The following is a 19,867-nucleotide window of genomic DNA, read 5'->3' as shown; positions in this document are numbered from 1 at the left end:
TACCAGTAATGCCAGAGTCTTCTGCAGTAATAACAGGATTACTAAACTGATCTAAAAGCAGGGTTGGGAATCAATCTGAGTGTGATGCTGTGCTACTGAGTATACTTTACCTCTTGAAACTATAAACTATTTCTAGCTCATCAACTTTTATTTTAAAGAGACACGGAAATTCACATAAAATCAATACATACAGTTTTTTTTTCTCTAATGCATAAATGTGAATTTACTGCAAATTGTCTGCAAAACATAGTTAAAACATTGGGTGCTAACTCCCACCTGCAGGTGACAGTATATTTTACTTCTACTACAACATGATGTGAGTCTTTATGTTTTATACTTGCCACAGATTCCACAGACTCAAAATTGCTTAATGGACAGAAAACCAGATAAAAAGCAAGAAACGGAAACTAATAACACTGAATGAGTTGATTTCCATGGAGCAAGCTATCTTTAGAATACATGTGACATCTTTTCACATTATGCAGACTGTGCAAAATTAATATTTTACTTGAACAAGTGACTATGTCAAATTAAATACAAGTTAGGTGTCAGTGTTGAATTGATCTCCCCATCCACTGCTTTTAGAAGATTGGCACATTCCTTAATAGACAGAAAAACTCTGCTTGTTGCTCGCTGGTAAACTGCAGAAAGATCTATAAAAAGAAAAGATTAGCCAAAGTAAACGGTTGCAAACCTCAGTTTGTCCAATTTTGTAAGTTGACACAGTTGGCATCCATACTTGTTTTAGTAACTTTGTATTGTATAGGCTTACTGTATAAGCAATGCCTGAATAATTCAATGCCTGAATCTCAAAAATACTTCACAGGATATCTTCAGAAGCTCACAATGAAAACCCATTTGTATACCACAAGTACTATTCAATCCAGTGAATGAATGGCCAGTGCTTTTTAAGATATTGTTAGAAAGTGATGATGGATTTTTGTTTTTTTATCTTGTGTTTTAGTGTTTAATGTTCATTAGAGAGAAATGACTTACACTTGTATTTAGAATGAATTGGTGGGACTCATTTGCATGAAAAGAAACGGTAACACTTTATTTGAAGGGGTGTGCATAAGACTGACATGACACTGTCATAAACATGACATAACATCTGTCATAAACATAAAGAAGTCTTTATGAATGATTATGACAGTTGTCATGAAGTGTCATTCGGTAAATAATGACACTTTTAATGGAAAGTTGCTCTAAATGTTGCATTAAAAGTCCAATAAAAGTGCCAACTTTGCATGATTTTGTAAATTATGATAATTTAATGCAAAGTTGGCATTTTTAATGGACTTTTAATGCAACTTTTGAAACAACTTTGCATTAAAAGTGTCATTATTTACCGAATGACACTTTATGACAACTGTCATAAACATTTATAAAGATTTCTTTATGTTCATGACCGATGTTATGTCATGTTTTTGACAGTGTCACGTCAGTCTTATGCACACCCCTTCAAATAAAGTGTTACCAAAGAAACTACATGGATACCTAAGAAGCCAAGTTCAAAGTCTACAGCCTGCAGCGTAAAGAGGCGAACAAACTACTGAAAGAGCTGTGAGAGGGTGGTACCACATCCTGAAAATAAAGGAAATCTTAGCTAAAGTAACAAATAAAATCTCAGTTGTAGCACTACAGCAACCCATGCTGCTACAACTTTGGTGTTAGCGCAAACTAGTTACCCATGCTTCAGTTAGTGAGACACCTGTCAGCTCTGCTGCCACCTTCAGGCAGCAGGGAGGTGTTGCATCCCAGATGTTTATCCTGATAACCACCACTATTTTTCTCAAAAACCCAACACTTTTAGCTTACCTGTTGCGATGCGACTCCTTCGACCCATAAACCCAGAATACATTTTTTTTTTCATCTTTCCCTCTTTCTCTATATACCTTCAGGATAAACAAGTCATGAAGACATAAAAAAAAAAAAAAGTAAACAAGAGGAGCTGCGGAGGCTGACATGGCCACTAGGTGGCGCATATAAGCGACAGAGCAGACATGCCATGACATAAAATACAGATGCAAAGAGGTGATAAGAGAGAGAGCAGGTTAGAAGGACAGAGAACAGGCAGGGCTCACTGCAAGGATGTTATTTCTGTCCTAAAATGGTCAAATTATAACAAAAAATATTTTAGACTTCAGCTAGCTTGGTTTCACGGGGGAATTGAACCCGTAACCACCTGGTTGTGTTTGTAGCATCATCCAACCACAGCACCAAGTTACGTTGTGCTTGGTCTTTTGTCAATATTGTGGAAACTGAACTCAGAAGAGAATGTTTCCATGGCTGCAGGGAACTGAAAATAAAACCAATCAAGTTATAACTCAAAAGCTCTGTGGGTATTTATCTCTTTGTTTACACTCTATGGGAGCCTTTCAGACAAGACTTTTATATGTGAAAAAGAAATATGATTCATAATTGTTTTTCATTCGTACTCTATTCAACAGCAGATTCCTCTTAACAGATCACCTTTTGCATTAATGATGCAATCCAGATGAAGCAATCTGTAGGAACCTTAGGCATGTTTTGTTAAGTTGGTAAAGGATTGAAGTTCAGATTTCAATCACTGCTGCTGGATTTGTAAATGTTGGTAGATCCCGGGAAATCTAAGAGTTAAAACAAAATCTAACTAGTGAATCCCTAGTGCATCCCTATTCAGCTTTTAAAAACCAGAAATATTTGAGAAATAAAGATACAATGAGGAAAAACTGAGACTGATAATCATTGGGCTTCTGATCTCAATCCCTCTGGTCCTATTTGAGTTTTGATGTCCTGCATCATTAAAGAAATCTCTCACTATTGATCCTGCCACATGGGCCCTGCCAGTCCTCCATCATTTAAGCTTATAACACCTCAGAGTATCTGAGAATACTCATGCCCATGCATTTTGCGGGGGAGCCGAGGGCCCGAGCAGGATTCAGGTTGGGAGGGAGATGCAGAAGAGGGGTGAGAGAGAGAGAGGCGAGAACCACGTTACCTGACAGATAATGTTATCATAGTAAGCCAATGCACGGGCATGAGGGACGTTAGGAGGGGTGTCGCACAGTTTCCTTACATTTGGGTGGGAGCCCTCAGCGATGGTGGACAGCGAGAAATTATCATTGTGCTGCTCCGATGAAGGCCGGTACTTACTGCTGGGCGCCAGCGGGGTGGAAAGGGTCGAATGGAGAGAGAGACCAAAAAACAGAAAAAAGGAAAATTTAAGAGATTTGAGGTAAAGCAGTAGGGGAAACATAAACATAAAGGAGCATGTGGGATGTTTTAGAGAAAAACTCATGAAATTCGGAAAAGAGACAGAATGGGTTACAGGAAAGTGAAGAAACGTTGTTAAGGAGGAGAGATGACATGGACGATACAAGAATGAAATGGAAAGAAAGACTCAAACAGAAAAGGAATATGCAGGGTGTGGAGCATGAAGAGGTAAGAGATCATACAGTGAGAAAGACGGGAAGAAAAGCATAAGAAGGATGGGGGCACAAAAGCAGCATCAGTTAGACAGCTCAACATCAGAAATGATCAAACAGAAACAAACATTTATCTGTGATGCAACACACTGACAATAAAATGCTACTGGCTTTTAAATTTAAAAGGTAGAAAAAATGACTTCTCTTTTACTTTTTAAATTAAAACAAGGCAAGAAATAACAGGTCATTATCTGATATTATGTTCCCTTAATCTTGAGCTAATATTTGTTTCTCACACAAAACTAGGGCTGCAACAATACATCATCATCACAAAACCCATCCATCCATTTTCTTTACACCCTTGTCCCTTGGTGGGGTCGGGAGGGTTGCTGGTGCCCATCTCCAGCTAGCGAACCGGGCGATAGGCGGGGTCACCCTGGACAGGTTGCTAGTCTGTTGCAGGGCAACACAGAGACACACAGGACACACAACCATGCACACACACACTCACACCTAGGGACAATCTGGAGAGGCCAGTTAACCTGACAGTCATATTTTTGGACTGTGGGAGGAAACCAGAGTACCCGGAGAAAACCCATGCATGCACAGGGAGAACATGCAAACTCCATGCAGAAAGACTGGGGCTGGGAATCGAACCCAGAATCTTCTTGCTGCAAGGCAACAGCTCTACCAACTGCGCCACTGTGCAGCCCCATCACAAAACCCGTGGCCGTAAAAGTTATATCGTAAAGATTGGAGAAGCTGGTGCTCACAGCAGACACTAGTGACAATGACAAAGGTTAAAGGTCACAGAGTGATCAAAAAAATGATCAGAAAGAGAGGAAAAAGAAAATGTGCATATTAGCATCAGAATATTTACACTTATTATACACATTGCAAGATTTTCTAAGATCTTGTAGCCCTGCACATAATTACAATTAACACCCGTAAAATGTTGTTTGCAGCGAGAAGCTTTCAGGAAACTCTTAGCAGCCAGAGCAGCGACGTGACAGCAGTCATCAAACAGCATTTCACAGTTATTGAGCTAAATTAATTGCTCTCAAAGATAATTTCCTTCATTCATCAAGAATCTACTAGCAATACAACATGAATCAAAAGCTTCCTTGCAGGAGAAGACAGCATGTAAGCAAACTTGTTCTTTTTGCTTGTTTTGTTTACATGTTTGGATCAATATCAATTTTAGAAACACTGGGGGAACTAAAGAAAAGACCGTACAACATTTTCTACAAAATGTCATTTTAAAAAGTGCAATTTCTGGTCAGAAATAAATAAAGGCAGTCCCAGGGTGTAGTAGAAGTATCTGAGATCAGACTGTACAATAAGTATTTAAAAGCCCTAAATTCTCATCAAGGCTCTTGAAATGCTCTTATGTAGGTCAATGCATGTACAATAAGAAATAGACTAAAGCAGTGGTTATAAGCTTTTTTGAGGTACCAAACCCCCCAGTTGCATATGCGCATTCACTGAACCCTACTTATTCCAACCCCCCTCCCCAAAAAAATACTTTGCGATATTCTGATTTAGTAATGTAATTATATTAGCTGTGTAACCACCCCCACACCACTGGAGGCAGTACCAACCCCGAATAGATGCGACTAAGGAGCAGATTTAGAATTTGGTAAAAACTGTGAGCTTTGCTGAAGTAATTAAAGACAAAAGTTCAAATCCATGCTGAGAGTGGAACTCCTGCTAAGCAATGGTCTTCAAGCTACCAGAGAGCATTCAGATTTTTTTTTCATATATTGTATTTTCCGGTTTATATGTGGATTTTTCTTCAACCACCAGGGGGCTCTTTAGCAGGAGGTGTGTCCTGTAAACTGTGGGTGTTTTGTTTTGCATGGCGCATTGCTGCCAACTGTTGGACTTTTAGGGAACTGCTTGACTTTTATGTTATGTAATCAGTACGGTTGTTTGCTAGCGGTAGAGCAGATGAACACACGTGTTTGTTATGAACGCCGCATTCCAGGCTTCCCTCAATGAAATATATACTAGTCAGTCCCAGTGACCGTTTCACTAACGGTTTTTGCCCATGTGCTTTCTGGGTAAACATCAATTGTGGCCCTCACAGGAAAAAGTTTGGGGACCACTGCTTTGGAGCAAGTGATGGCAAAGCGGGGCGTAATCACGACTTTACACAAGTGTGTCTTTACCTCCGCGGCAGAGGCTTCGCCGAACCCCTGAGACCGACTCATCGAACCCCTGGGGTTCGATCGAACCCAGGTTAAGAACCACTGGACTAAAGATTTTTAAGTTTCATGGAATTTTGGGAATGAAGAAGACTTTGTTCTCGGAAAAAGGTTTGGAAGAGATAATCTAGACAAAAATTAAAAACAGTATTCTGGGAATATTTGAAGTTCAACAAGAATGCAGCAAATAGTTTCTGGAAGGTAAGTCAACAACAAAACATTTGTCTTTTCCATTGTACAATACATACAGTGGGAAAAACACCTGACCAAACGTGCTGGAGTTCTGTTTGGGTTGCTAGGTAGCAGGGCTGTGCTTGTCTGGGGTTTCTAGGTAATGACACAGTGCCCACAAAATGTGACTTAACAATCAGGATGTTTCTGAAACGGCTCATTTTCCTAACACCAAAAAAAAAAAAAAAACGTATTTCCAAAAAACGGCTGGGTGGTTTTCCTAAGCACTTGGGTTGTTTTTAGAAGCAGTTGAAATCAAAAACTTTCAAAATGGAAATTTTGCATAACCATTTGGTATACATTACAGATGAATGTAGTTTCTGATCAAAGCATATCTGTATAAAATATTCTCTTAATCTATCCGAAGCAGTTGAGACCAAAATAGAAGTAAAAAAAAATGTTCCCTTTAAGAAATGGAAAGCCCTAGGCACAGTAAAAGCCCACATGACAATCTCACTGAGATGCTGTGACTTGAAATGTGCTGTACGTAGATAAATCAGATGCAGCTACACAAAGAGTTTCCTTTCATCTCACCTGGGAGGAAACAACTTCAGGAATTCCCATTTGACAGTCATATTGAACTCTTTGAGATCCGTGCTCCTTCGTTTTCATCACAGATTTCTCAAAGCAAAGAGAAGTTTGTCTCAGAGACCAAATCAAACAGTAACTTTGTTGAGAGTGACACCAGTTTTGTATCTTTTTCTCTTCTGGCTGTCATTTGGCCTCTCATTCAAACTATTTCCATGAACTCTTGAAGGCGCAGAGAAACATCAGCCCCTCTCTTTCTGATGTCAAGTTGCGACTTTGCTTTTCATCATTTTCACTCCCTTATCATGTGTAGAGTTAAAGAGGCTGTGGTCTTCTTTTCCGATCAAAACACAGCCATTTTCTCTGATCTGCATGCAGAGCTTTCACATTAGAATTGATGAATGAACTGCCATGACTGCGAAAGATTAAGTAGTGATGTGAGAGAGGAAGAGATAAAGAAGTATGCTTCCCATCACCACTTCCAGCTTTGGTCTCAGGCTCCCTTTGAGCAAATATCAATTAATCTTCCTGTACATTAAATGCACAATTTCTACAGTTATTAAGATTCTTGGTACAATTAAACAAATGGGATATACAGTTTGTTTTGATTTCCTGGCTTTAGAAACTTGCTTTTTAGTTATGAAAAAGCAGTTTTTCACTCAATTATGAACATACAACTTGACAGATGTGTGACAAAATTTGAATAGTTTTACAATGAAGAACGGGGGAAAACTGCAGCGTCCAGATGTGCGAGCATAACTGTGACCTAACCACACAAACTCTGCACTGAGTTAAGAGGGGATGAATATGTATGCAATCACATATCTAATGTTTCAGATTTTTATTCATATTTTTTGCAAAGATCTGTTTTCACTGTGATATTAAATAGCTTTTTGTTGTTAATTTTTCAAAGCCAAATTTTGTTGACCTTGATTTATTTGTAAAAACAAAAAAGAAAGTCTAAAACATCCAAGGCAGTGTATACTTTTATTTGCCACTGTATTGTTGGCAGTTTGGATATACGGGACACAAAATGATATAGCCGACCCCAAATTAAATATTGCAATAAGGATTGAGCAGCTAAAAAATTAATTTGAGAATTCCTCATTAGGCATCATGATTCAGTTTTTGTTAAACGGCAGTTCAGCTGTTTAATCATCATTTAGCTGCTTTTAATTCAGCACCACCAAATCTACATTTTAGTTGAGTAGCCGGGTTGATTCAGATAAACTCTCTACAAACATATTAGATGAATAGCTCACCAAGCTATTATTAACCACTGAACTATTGGATTATCTTTGTGTCTGTTGCATTTCTGGTCGATAAGCGTTTGACCAGAAAATAATGATGTGTGTCAAAGCAGAGAACTCACAGCTAAATATACTCATTAAATCAGGGATAACAGGTAATGAGTTCAGTTTCAGGATTCAGTTTGATGTGAGTATTAAAAAACTCTTTAATTAGTTACTTTTACTTCTGATTTAAAGGAAGCAGCATTTTAAAATCCTCCATCGGTCTTTGTCTCCTCTCTCCGTTCTTGACCAGGATGTCGCCTGATCTCAAGACGCTCCGCAGAAACTCACAGCAGATGGAGAGTGTGGGAGTTTCAAGTATTCATGAGCCTTTTCAGTACCAAACACACTCCTCTGAGTGTGTCATGCTGAGTTTTTCTCCCCAAAGCTGCCCTCTCCTCTTCATCTTTTGCTCTCTGTTTCCTTCCTTCATGCAACACGTTCGCCGTCACTCCCCCATCCTCATCTTCCCCTCCATTCTCCTCTCCTAATCTGCCGTCCTCCATCTCCTCTGCCTTCTACTCATCGATTTCTTAAAACCCACCACTTGATGAGGGAGTGTTTTCTCTTTCATGCAGCACCCTGTAGCTCACACCCCTCAGGTTGCACAGCTGTATGTAGGTCAACCCCACCTCCTCCACCCGTTTCCCGCTCCCCTCCCCTCCCCTCCTCCTGTTCAGACTGCCCTACTTTCAGCTGGATCCACAGTCCCAATGACATCACCCTCTCTTTACTTTTTTTTTTTTTTCATTTCTGCAAGCTAGCATTATGGATGCTAGTCACTGCACCACTTTTCCTCCTTACTACCGACTTTAATCTCCTCCACAGCTAGCATGATATCCCTCCCTACAGTCCTAAAAATAAACCCTGCAGCATGGGAGATTGTGAAAAGGTCTCGGTCCTTTGGTTCCCATTTGCATCCGCGGTGCTCAGTCGCTGGGCTGTTGCTCATCCACAGCAACTGCTTTGTTGCCACGGAGATCAGCATCAAAACACAAGCACCGTTGAAGTAAGGGCAAAATAACCCCAACCTACTCCTACTCCTTTTTACATTCAGTCCAGCTCTTCACTCTGTCTGTTGCTCTCTTTTTCTCCTGCTGCTGCCTTTCCGACAGTATTTTCCTGTGCACCAAATAAATTGCAGGGTTTTTAGGTTTATGCAAAGGTTTTGAGGTTACAACACAGCAAGTCCCTTTTTTGAATTAGCATTGCATCATAAATGTATAGTTTTTTGCAAAAGCATTCATACTTTTTAAACTTTTTCTCACTTTGTAAAGTTATAATCAGAAATTTTCATGAGATTTTATGCAATAGTCTAACTAGTTGCGTAACTGTGAAATGGAAAAGAAGATTATTCATGGTTTTCTAAATTTTTTACAACCAAAATCCTGAGCAGTATCATAGCAAATAAAATAAAATCACTTCAATAACATGACAACTAATTAGTAAATCCGAATTATATACACCAGTCAGGTCAGGGTTAAAGTGGTGGAGAGGTTTCAAGCAGGATAAGGTTGTGAAAACCGTTCAAAGCTTTGAATATCTAATGGAGCAGTGTTCAATCCATCATCCAAAACTGAAACGAGTCACTCCAAAGCAAGACATGGCCGTCTACCAAAAGTGTCGGACCGCAGAAGGAGCGTAAATCAGAAGAGGACCAAAGAGGGTATTACTAATTAGGTGAAAATTGGTGTATAAATCAGTTACTTTAACACCCATGCAGTACTTTGTAAAATTCAAAGAAAATAAAAAGAAGTTTATGGTTGAAAGGTATACTGAGGTCCTGAAAAGCTCTCATATTATTTTATTTCTTTAACCTCTCCCTGTGTACATTTATTTACATTCATATATAAATAAATTAATTAGAGTACAGAAAGACAGGTAAATATGCATACATGTAGGTTGTTATCATACAAATTAGCAAAATTTGGGCACAACAACCACTAGGTGGGAGAAAATGATGTGCTGGGCAAATCAGCAGGGATTAGTGAGATACATGAGCCTCTTTGGTTGAACTTAAACTGGACGTTGTTTTAAGTCATCTGACACCAATCTACAAGGTTGAAGTTATTTTAAAGAGGCAGCAGAGAAAACCTCACATGCTTTAACTCATCTGACTCACTCCTTCTTGGAAGAATGGCTGCGACAAATTCCAGTAGAGGAAAACAATTCCTCCACTGAAAGTACAACAGACTGTCAACCTTATTTTTCTGCACTTCTTTGAAGGACACATGAAGTTGGTTACATTCATTGCCTTTCTTTTATTTTTCATGCCAATCTCAGAATTTTGTTTCGTTATAATCAGTGAATGTCTAATGTTTTATAAAAGCCCTGATCTGTCTGATTTCTTCTTAAATTATTTAATCTTTCCCTAATTATAATTACAAATGTAATGAAACAAACATTGCAAAAGTCGAATGTTGAAGCTTGCAGCAGCTGCAGTCTCCTTCTGAATAGTGAAAAAGTTGTTTTCAACTAGTGGTTGCCAATTCCTTGGCCATCTGAAAATAATTTCTGCCAAGGGTCTGATGGTCTTAGTGAGACGCTTTAGCCAAAAAAATATTTAGGCACAAAAAAAATAATATAAAACTTCACAAATTCTACTTTTCCTTTATTAGAAACCTTGCGGTCTTGTCTCACCTGCGCTTGCGCAACTTCTTGTTCTCCGTCTTGAGCACGTGGAGTTTTTTGGCGAAGCAGACAATGATCATGAAGAGCAGCAAGAGCACCAGGGCCGAGGCGCCCACGGCGAGGCACATCACCTGGAACTCGGTCACCACCGACTCGCAGCGCGCACCTTTGTGCCAAATGTAGTCCTGGACATTGCATCTGAAACAAAAACAGACAAGGGGGGTCATGGTGAAAGAGTCAGGTGAAAGGAAAAGGTGAGCAAAACACAACAAGAAATATAAATATGTGACAAATGGATTTAAACTTGCCATTTGCACCTTTTCGAGTATTATGGGTATGATTGTTCAAGTATTTTGATATTAGTAATTACATATGTTATTAGGTACATGTACTTCCTTACAAACTAATGTGTTGTGGAGTCAGATGTGTGGAAATCTGTTGGACAGACTGTTGCTTGAAGTAAAATCAGATGAACAGAACAATGTCTCAAACACAGCAGGACATCTACAACAGAATGATGGAAAAAGTAAAGAATCAACATGTCACAATGACCCAGTTAATTTGAAGACCTCAGCGTGAAATGCTGTGGAAAGAGTCCAACTCTGCAAAATGAACTGAAACAGTGTAAAAAATAAGTTCCTACGTGAGAAAGAGAGATTAAAAGAATAAAGTTATTTACTGCTGAAGCTTTTTCTACCACAGAGTTTGATTAATGCCTGATTCAGAAAGCATAAGACTGTACTTAGCCCCACTGATAATGGAATGTTAACAAGGAAAAAACACCTGAGGTGATTTTCCATACACATGGCGACTTTAGTCCCATGCTCCTTTTATAAGTGTCTGGTAAAGTGCAGAGTTCGCCTGGGGAGGGAACCAGAACCACAGAGGCAGATGACTTTGTCTACCTAAAGTTTGTCATGAAAATGGCAAACATATCTCAGTACCTCATGAAACTATTGATCCTTTGCACATGGCGTTCAGAAAGCAGCCCACTCGCCATGATGGACGTCAAAACAATCTATGTGTTTCTGTAAAGCTTGCCAAAAAGTCAGAGAGCTGGGAGCCAAGTATCACTTTTATTTAGTTGGTTTCACTGTAAAAATGGTCAGAGGGTGCTGCACAAACAGATACAAATGCATTTTATTATTAACCTTTTGATTGGCACAGACAATGGCAAAAGATAGCAGTCATGAAAATTTAAAGGACTGGCAGACTTTGGTGTAATTAGTGTATCAAAAAGACAAAGAAAGTTAAAAACGAAATTGTTTTTTTTAATAACGACTAAGGATGAAATTAATTCAAAAACAGGAAAAATACTGATCTGTCCGTCCGTCCATCCATCCATCCATCCATCCATCCATCCATCCATCCATCCATCCATCCATCCATCCATCCATCCATCCAAAGACAATATATCATTACATTATAATAAACGTCATCTGATCTGAGGATAATCTTGTCTAACTCAGAAACATGTATGGCAATGAAATATTTTATAAGCATGAACAAAAATGTTTGTAAAACCTTTGAAAATACATTATGAGAAAAAACTATTTGTGAAACCTAACTAAACTTTCAAAGTACTTTTAAAACTTATATCCTAGATTTATGTTATAAATTTTTATTGCGTGGAGATGTTGCAGACATAAACAAGAAAAAAGTTGCAATCAAAGAGGTGATTGGTTACTTTTCAAAAGGTAGTTTTGGAAATATGTTGGAGAAACTTAATAAAAAACAAAGATTTTAAAGAAATGTTGTGGTCTGTGTTAAAAGCTCCAACTTTTGAGCCATTTGTGACTCACAAATAAAAGTCAGTTATATATATATATATATATATATATATATATATATATATATATATATATATATATATATATATATATCTTCAAGCTACATTTTTAAAATATAATGTTATATCACACTCTATATTCACCTTTATCATTTAGGAGAGGAGTACTATGTTCATTGTTACAGGATTTCACAATCTTGGCAATGAAAGCTGCTTAAAATATATATTTTTAAAGATTTCCATCGCTTTCACAGCAAACTGGGGTGAAAAAGGTCAACTTCAAGTGAAAACTGAGCAAGACATGCACTGCTGTCTTTTCACCCTCTCTGTAACATGCCTCTGTAGAGCAACTGAGATGAAGACGCTGTAAAGAGAACGAAGAGTTTGAAGTTTGCTGATCCTATACGCTTCTCCACATGTAGGTGCGTTCCCTTCACGGCTCGTTTTCCTGAATCCTTCCTGAATATCCTTCTTTCATTTGCCAGCTGAGAGGAAGAGCTGCCAAAGAGCCAGGAGACATTTTGAGTGTGTGGGCATGTGTGCGAGGAGGAGAGAGTGGAGCGATGGAGACTGATATCACATTTTCAAGGAGACTTCAGTGCACTCAACCTCTGAGTGTTTCTGTGTTTGCACAAAAGAAGAGGTTTATGTAAGTCGGCGCGAGACGGAGGGAAGGTGAGAGTGCGGGTAGGGAGGGAAATAAAAGGAGGATAACGGGATGCAGAAAGGACGAGGAGGGAAAATTATGTGCTGGTCTCTATGGCAACCCAGCTGAGCAGCAAACGGAGCAGACACGGAGCTGACATGTCATGCCTTCACAGGCGAGCTGAAAAAGAGAGGGAAAAATCCTCTTTAGCATCCAGCTCAACATTCCTCTTCTGTATTCCTGCCCTTGTTTCTCTAATCCCTCTACTGCCGTTTGTCTTTTTGAAAATTTATTTTCCTACTCACTGCCGCTCTTTCGCTGTCCTACTTCCCTTCGAAGAGCTCCAGCTGATGCACATCTCCCGCTTTTAGGTTGTGCAGCCAAATTGTTTTCACCTTGGCTTATTATTAAAATGAGGAAGGTGAAGTCATAAGTGAACTTAATTATCTCTGACAAGGTATTAGCACAACGGAGCTGTGACATTAGAAACTACGCACAGAGTTTGGTGAATGGCACACAGAAAAGTTACTAATAAACATTGTTTGCAGGTCATCCCTGCTGCAGTTAGTTGTCAAAATGAAAGTTTCTTTAAGCTAAAAATAATTTTCTCTCTCACTGTAGTGTAGTAACATGTGGTCTGCTGATGGAGTAGTGATGCCGGCAGGATCAATGAGCGTATTCACCAAGTCAAAGGAAATCAATAGTTACAACCTGGAGACGTTTGAGTCAGTGAGGAAAAGGAGAATGTCAACAAACAAGTTTCTGATCGTCATAAACACAGGAAGTAGGGTTTCTTCTCCTGCAGACTCTTTCAGCTGCTTTGCTTTTACCGACAAAAAAAATCTGACTTGCTTTTTTTTACCAATGCTTTAGAAAATTCATAAGTTGGTTTTATTCCTAGTATTTCTTTTTTCATTTTGCTCTAAATTAGTTCATTTCAAAGTGTTAGGCTGTGTGTAAAAAGAGGATATGTAAAGAAATGCTGAAAGTTAAAGTGTTAATATTGTCCAGTTGTGTTTTTCTTTTAAGACATATAATTTGAAACGATATATGAACAGCATTCAAAACACAATTGTCCAGCCTTCATCTGGTCATTAAATATTGATTTTAGAACCAGGGGGAAATTCAATCATCATTAATTTGTACAATATAGCAAAAGCAAAATGAGGCAATATCTGGTAGGTCTTCCAGGTTCCCTTCACTTTGCTTGTAAATAATATATTTGGCCAGTTAGACAGTTAGATGAACTTCTAATGACTTTATGGACATACTTGGTAAAGAATTCAGTCACAGCATATAGTAGTAACTACAGCTACTTTTAACTTCGTGCTTCCTCTGATCTCAATTTTAAACCCCTCAGTTATATAGACAATTACTAACTTTTAGATTTTTTTCACATTTTAACCACTTTCACACAGAAAAGTGTTGTAGAAACCACAGTTTGTAAGTGCTTACATGTGGTGACGAAAAAAAAAATATAAATAAATAAATAAAAATTAAATTAAATATATAAAAATAATAGACAACCAGACTGCAAAGCTCTGCTGCTATAGTACCATATTATATTCAGCTATCTTTGCTAAAAGCTTATAAACATGCATTTATTATATGCATTTGAATGCAGTCAACAATATCTGTCATGGTTGGATAGAAAAACAAAAACAAGAGTTTAAGAGACACAGAAACAGTAAATAAAGTACAAAGAGATGAAGCCCTATTGTGTTTTCATGGAAGTTAATGGGATTAAGATAAAACAAACAGATGATTTCTGATCTAATTAATACGACTGTTAGGGCACTATAAGACCAGCTCACAACATATTTTACTTTTGAACGACTTTTGTCTTAATCCCTGAAAAACTTTAAAGCCTCAAGCAGCTACAAAAAGGAAAAAAAAAGAGCCAAAGTTTTCAACAGGGATGGAACAGCTTCTACAATCAGGCTTGTTCAAAAGCTCCCAACACTTCTGTGGTTTACATGAGACGCCAGCAACAGTTATGAAGTCACCACACATCCCATTACAGTTTTATTCGCTCTCCAACCCGTCATTATCTATGTTGCCATGGCTGCCCACCACCATATGAGCAGTAATGTCAAAATCTAAAAGGACCACAGAAGAACTGGCACTGGGACAGAGAAAAAATAAGAATACAAGACAGTAAATCTGTTTTCCTAATTAAGCTAGAACATGGGTGTGTTTCATTCTATAGGAGTATATGGTACAAATAGCACTGCAGCACAACAGGATCTATGCTGTGTTGATTTTCTGAGGAAGAATGGAAAGTGACTAACAGGAATAAGCAGAGAGTAAAAAAATCAAGCTCCTCCTCTTGCTGCCTCCCTGTGGTTCTACTGGCATCTGGAGAAATACCCGGCTCCAGGTCAGAAACAACCAATCACAGCCAGGAGGAGTGTCTTACCGCTGTCAATTATGCTTATGTACGCGCTGCTCCCAACACATGCTGCTTGTGTTGCTGCTGTTAAATTATTGTAACTACTGAGGATACTATCTTATCCGTTGTTATGTAAACAGATATGATTGACTGTTTAATTATTTTTCAGGTCTCAAATAATTATATAATTGATTCATTATTAGTTGAAATTTGAATAAAGCCTTGAAAAATGTTTTCTATTTTATTAAAAATAAAACAAAGTAAACATTGTTTTCTGGAACCTGATTTAAAAAGTCAAGAAATTATCCAATATCTTAAGTTACCGTATTCTGCACACTATAAGGCGCACCGGATTATAAGGCGCACCTTCAATGAATGGCGTATTTTAAAACTTTTTTCACATATAATGCGCACCGCATTATAAGGCGCATAGAATAGACGCTACAGTAGAGGCTGGAGTTACGTTATGCATCCACTAGATGGAGCTGCAGTAAAGTGAATATCAATAAAACAGTCTGACTCCGGTCAGCGAGGAGAGCCTTCTGCGACTGGGCCGGGGCGTGGCCGGACGATGGTCACCCTTCTCCGTTCGCGCACAGCATGTTCGTGGAGAACGCGGTGCTACATGACCTGCAGACGACCTGATTCTAGACAGTCGGTAGGTAGATAGGTCAGTCAAACTTTACTAATAGATTACAAATCAGCGTTCTGACAACTTTCCCAGCATGCACCGTGCGCTTCTTCTTCTACGGGTGAAAATGAAGTCGGCGGCTGCTCACCATAGTTGCTAGACCTGCTGTGGCTCAATATTGGTCCATATAAAAGGCGCACTGGATTATAAGACGCACTGTCGGCTTTTGAGGAAATTGAAGGTTTTTAGGTGCTCCTTATAGTATGGAAAATATGGTAGGTCTTTGTTACTACATTGGACAGAGGCATTCTGGGAACATTTCCCTCTGTATTTTTAGATGTAACACATTGCGCAGATCAGCTTCTTTGTTTGCTTAGTTAGGACCTCTACCTTCTGGACATTTTACACAGAAATAGAATTTCAAATATATATTTTTTTAATACAGATTGATGTCTCATGAAGTTCTGGACTCAATATGATTTCTTAAAACTTTTGATCTATGGTCAACGTTGCCTCTTTGGCTGTAGAGAAAGAAAACGGTTATTTAAATATCCCATTTAGCAACAACCCAGATCCAGCATAGGAACTGGTCCAGTGGGAAAACACTGCTGGAGGTATGAAAGCTTCAGTTTTACCCGTAGGAGAGATGAAAGCTTATTGTTTAGCTGTAGGAAACATGAAGTAAGAACATAAGGAGAGCATTTTGACAAGGTCCTAGGAAGGTTAAAGGGGAAGAACCTAACAGAAGGTACGACCTAAACAACTGCATCTGAACTGACAGGAGAGGGTATGCAACAGCGTTGAATATATTAGCATTAAGTCCAGATTTGCATAAAAAATATCACTATTTTTAAACATGTCCTGCCTAAGGCTGATATTTTCTTATGCAAGGATTGCAGAGAAGGAAGAAAAGAACTAAAGAACTGAGTCGAGTATCCAGAAGCGGCTGGATGTGTGGCTAAAAGGCCAGCAGAGGACAGGAGAGACTCGGGATCTCCTAAAGAAAAAAAAATATCAGTAACACGAACCGCGATTCTGGCACTGAGATCCACATTTGACATTCTGTTTCCAAATAATTGGGAACTTTCTCATTCGCTAGGGGCTTTGGGAGGGAAAGGGAAACTACGGGTCAAGCTGAGGGAAAGATTAAAACACTGGAAAAGATTTTACAAGGTTGACAGAGAGAAGGAGGAAAGACTGGAGTTTGATCTCACCCGATTAGACATTTAAACAAGACAGATGGACTTTTTTAGATTTATTTATATGGGAAAAGATGTGCCCACCACTGAGTCAGAATGAGGTAAAACTCATGGAAAATAGCTACATAACTTAATTGGTTGCCATTGCAGAACTTCATTGTTTTAGTCTTTACATCACTGGGTGGAGAACCCTCAGAAGGGGCAATGCATCAGGGCTGGGGAGGACAAGGGAAAAAATATCCTGTAAACATTAGTTAAATGATACAATTTTACTGGAATTCATTAAAAAAAAACCTTGGCAGATTAAGCTAAGCTGTTCTTCACAGGGCTGGAGAAGTCTGGACAAGGTTTGAAAGACATAAAATGAAAACCAAGATCGATATCTTGAAACTCTTTTGGCTTTGCACCAATTTCCTATTTTCTCTCACACTTAAAGCTCGGTGTGTGTTCAAACCACCTTAGGGGAAATTTACATATTCACTGTCAACTGTGGTTGCACCTTGAAGGACACTGGCTTAAACTTGCAGCTCCTAATTTGCATTAAACTGAAGTCAACTCAAGGAAGTCAAACAGAGACCTGTAGTCCAAACAAAACTTTTAAACTCACAGTTATTGATCCTAAATCAAGATAAATTAGCAACAACATGGAAGCAGAAACAAATCAGCTTAAATATTTGAATAAATCAGTTTTCACTATGCTGACATCTTTCTTCTTCAAGGTCTGAGCAAAGCATCACAAAATCTACAAACAAATGACATTTGCCTGCTTTACAGACAGTGTGCTCTAAACGAACACTTACAGCAAAGAACATAGCTGAGCAGGAAAGTGAACTTGGTACGTTCTTGCATGCAGCTTGTGACATCTGGTTAGCAAAACATAAACACCTAATTTGGCTTATTTCTGTTTGCTTGTCACATTTACATATTGTTTCCCGCCGAGCTGTCTGCGCGACTCGGCTACATCCCATCATTCCTGCTGTTTTATACACACCGAGGCTGCTAACGACTCAAATGACTCATTCAGAGGAGATCTACGGATCCAACTGTACCCAAAACCTATTTGCATAAACCTCTGGATCCCTGGAGAGCAGTCACGACACCATAAACTGCAAACTAATTACTGATTCACAGATGGGTCCCTTGTCACATTTAACTGCAACCACTCGCTGAAGCTGAAAGGGGTGTTTTCAACAAAACTGCTCCGCTCATGACCCTGACAAGACGGCAGTAAATCAGCGCCACAGAAACTCTGTTTGCTATTAGGAAGTTAAATATGGACATAAACAACCTCTTACTGCACCAGACAATAAAAAATAGGGTGATTGCAGAGGCTTTGTCAATCAGGAGATTATTTATTTTGCAATTACTGGGAAAAAAATATATGATGTTTGGGAAACATATTAGCTGGAGAGACAGAATTTCACCAGGATTTACAACGTTCAATGGAGAGAGAATATATCCAACAGGCTGAATATCTGGTTGGCATGCAAAGTGTGAAGTCAGGATACTTGGAATGACTTAACAAACAATTATCATGCAAACAATTCATTAGAACAGTGGTGCAACTACACATTATTTAATATGGATGCGAAAACATAAATCGGCGCCCCCCCAGGGAAGGAACGTCAGGGTGAAGGAGCGACGCTCACTCGCCCCCCCAAGCGACGATACGTGAAAGGTAAAACTCGCTACATTTACCTCATTATGTGCGGGAGGTAAATGAGCGTAAGGCGCTGAAGTGTACGGGAAAACATCATCGGCGCGCCGGCCCCTCCAGACGGGGTTTTGGCGCCCCCTCTGGTGCTGCGCCCCTATGCGTTGCATGCGCTGCATACCCACTTTTTGCGCCACTGCATTAGAATATTATTATTGTAGGCACTGATACTGTGACAATGAGGATATGGTTATCATTGCACTTTAAAAGACTCAAACTAGCTTTAGTTTGAACCATAAATAAATATGTTGATAAATTAAAGAGCCTCCTAAAAGAGTACACACCTTGTTGAAATGCAAGGTTTTTGTGATGCTAAAAAAATTACATATAGCATAACATTTATCCCTTATTCTAAGGGAAAAACAAGAAATGTAACAAAGGAAAAGATATATTATAAAAAAGGCTGCAATACTCTACCTGCATAACTATGCAGAGTTAAACTGATTCTTTGTTTAGTCACATTTTGATTCTGTTTCAGCATCCATGCCTTTTGAGTTCACATCTACAATAAGTTCTAGTGAATCTGATTACAGTCAAATGAAGTTCAGCTATCATAGGACTCTCCTGAGATTTGCAAAAATAATTTTCAGAGAGGTTGCAAAGAATCAAAAGGATCTAATTGAATAAAAGTTTCAATTAGATCCTAGTCAGGAGAAGGGTTTAAAAATGAACATCATTACACATAGTCTATGTCACAGTGAAGGGAGTGACAGATAATATACAACATGTTCTTCCTTTATTGTCTTCATGATAATAAAGGACGATTCTCCCGAACTGGTTAAAGAGGCAGCCAAAAGACCAAACGTAATTGTGAAGAACGACAGCACTGGCTGTGTCCTCGCTCTCAAAATATGTTGGACAATGAGTTATGGTCTAATGAAATCAAACTTTGGGGTTCAGTTATTGGAATCTTAGTATTCACTGTGATTACAGATCACAGTAACCAGAAAAATGGCTAAAATCCATGAATAGTTGAATCTTCCTCTAAAAAAGCTTATAACTACCTGTTTTAGCAGTGAAAACACCAACTGCACCTTCACCTTAATATGCATTATTATGCACAATGGAAACTATCTTAGCACTACCACAGAAGTTACGGTTTTACTTATTTCAGTTTTTGGGGCTACAGCCAATCAGTGCCATAGAAAATAAATGGCAGTCCTAGATTGGCTGCTTTGCAAACACCAGCTTTTTGCATGT

General features: G+C 38.8%; 1 protein-coding gene across 11 annotated transcripts in view; it reads right to left on the bottom strand.

Moving 5' to 3' along the window:
- Positions 1 to 19,867, bottom strand: part of cspg5a (chondroitin sulfate proteoglycan 5a) — a 65,342-nt gene that overhangs the window by 6,430 nt on the left and 39,045 nt on the right. For 3 of the 11 annotated variants that reach the window (XM_017309527.2, XM_017309523.2, XM_008430903.3), the window contains exons 3-4: positions 10,306 to 10,494; positions 2,981 to 3,137 (exon numbers count right to left, since the gene is read on the bottom strand). In XM_017309527.2, coding sequence (XP_017165016.2) covers positions 2,981 to 3,137; positions 10,306 to 10,494 — 346 coding nt within the window. The remainder of the gene's footprint in view (positions 1 to 2,980; positions 3,138 to 10,305; positions 10,495 to 19,867) is intronic. The other 8 variants (XM_008430907.3, XM_017309526.2, XM_017309528.2 and 5 more) reach the window with 4 other exon arrangements.

The sequence above is a fragment of the Poecilia reticulata genome, chromosome 16, assembly GCF_904066995.2.
Source record: "Poecilia reticulata chromosome 16, P_reticulata-male-v2, whole genome shotgun sequence".
Lineage (NCBI taxonomy): Eukaryota > Metazoa > Chordata > Actinopteri > Cyprinodontiformes > Poeciliidae > Poecilia > Poecilia reticulata.
The sequence above is the reverse complement of the archived record's forward strand: the minus strand, read 5'-3'. Positions and strand labels throughout refer to the sequence as shown.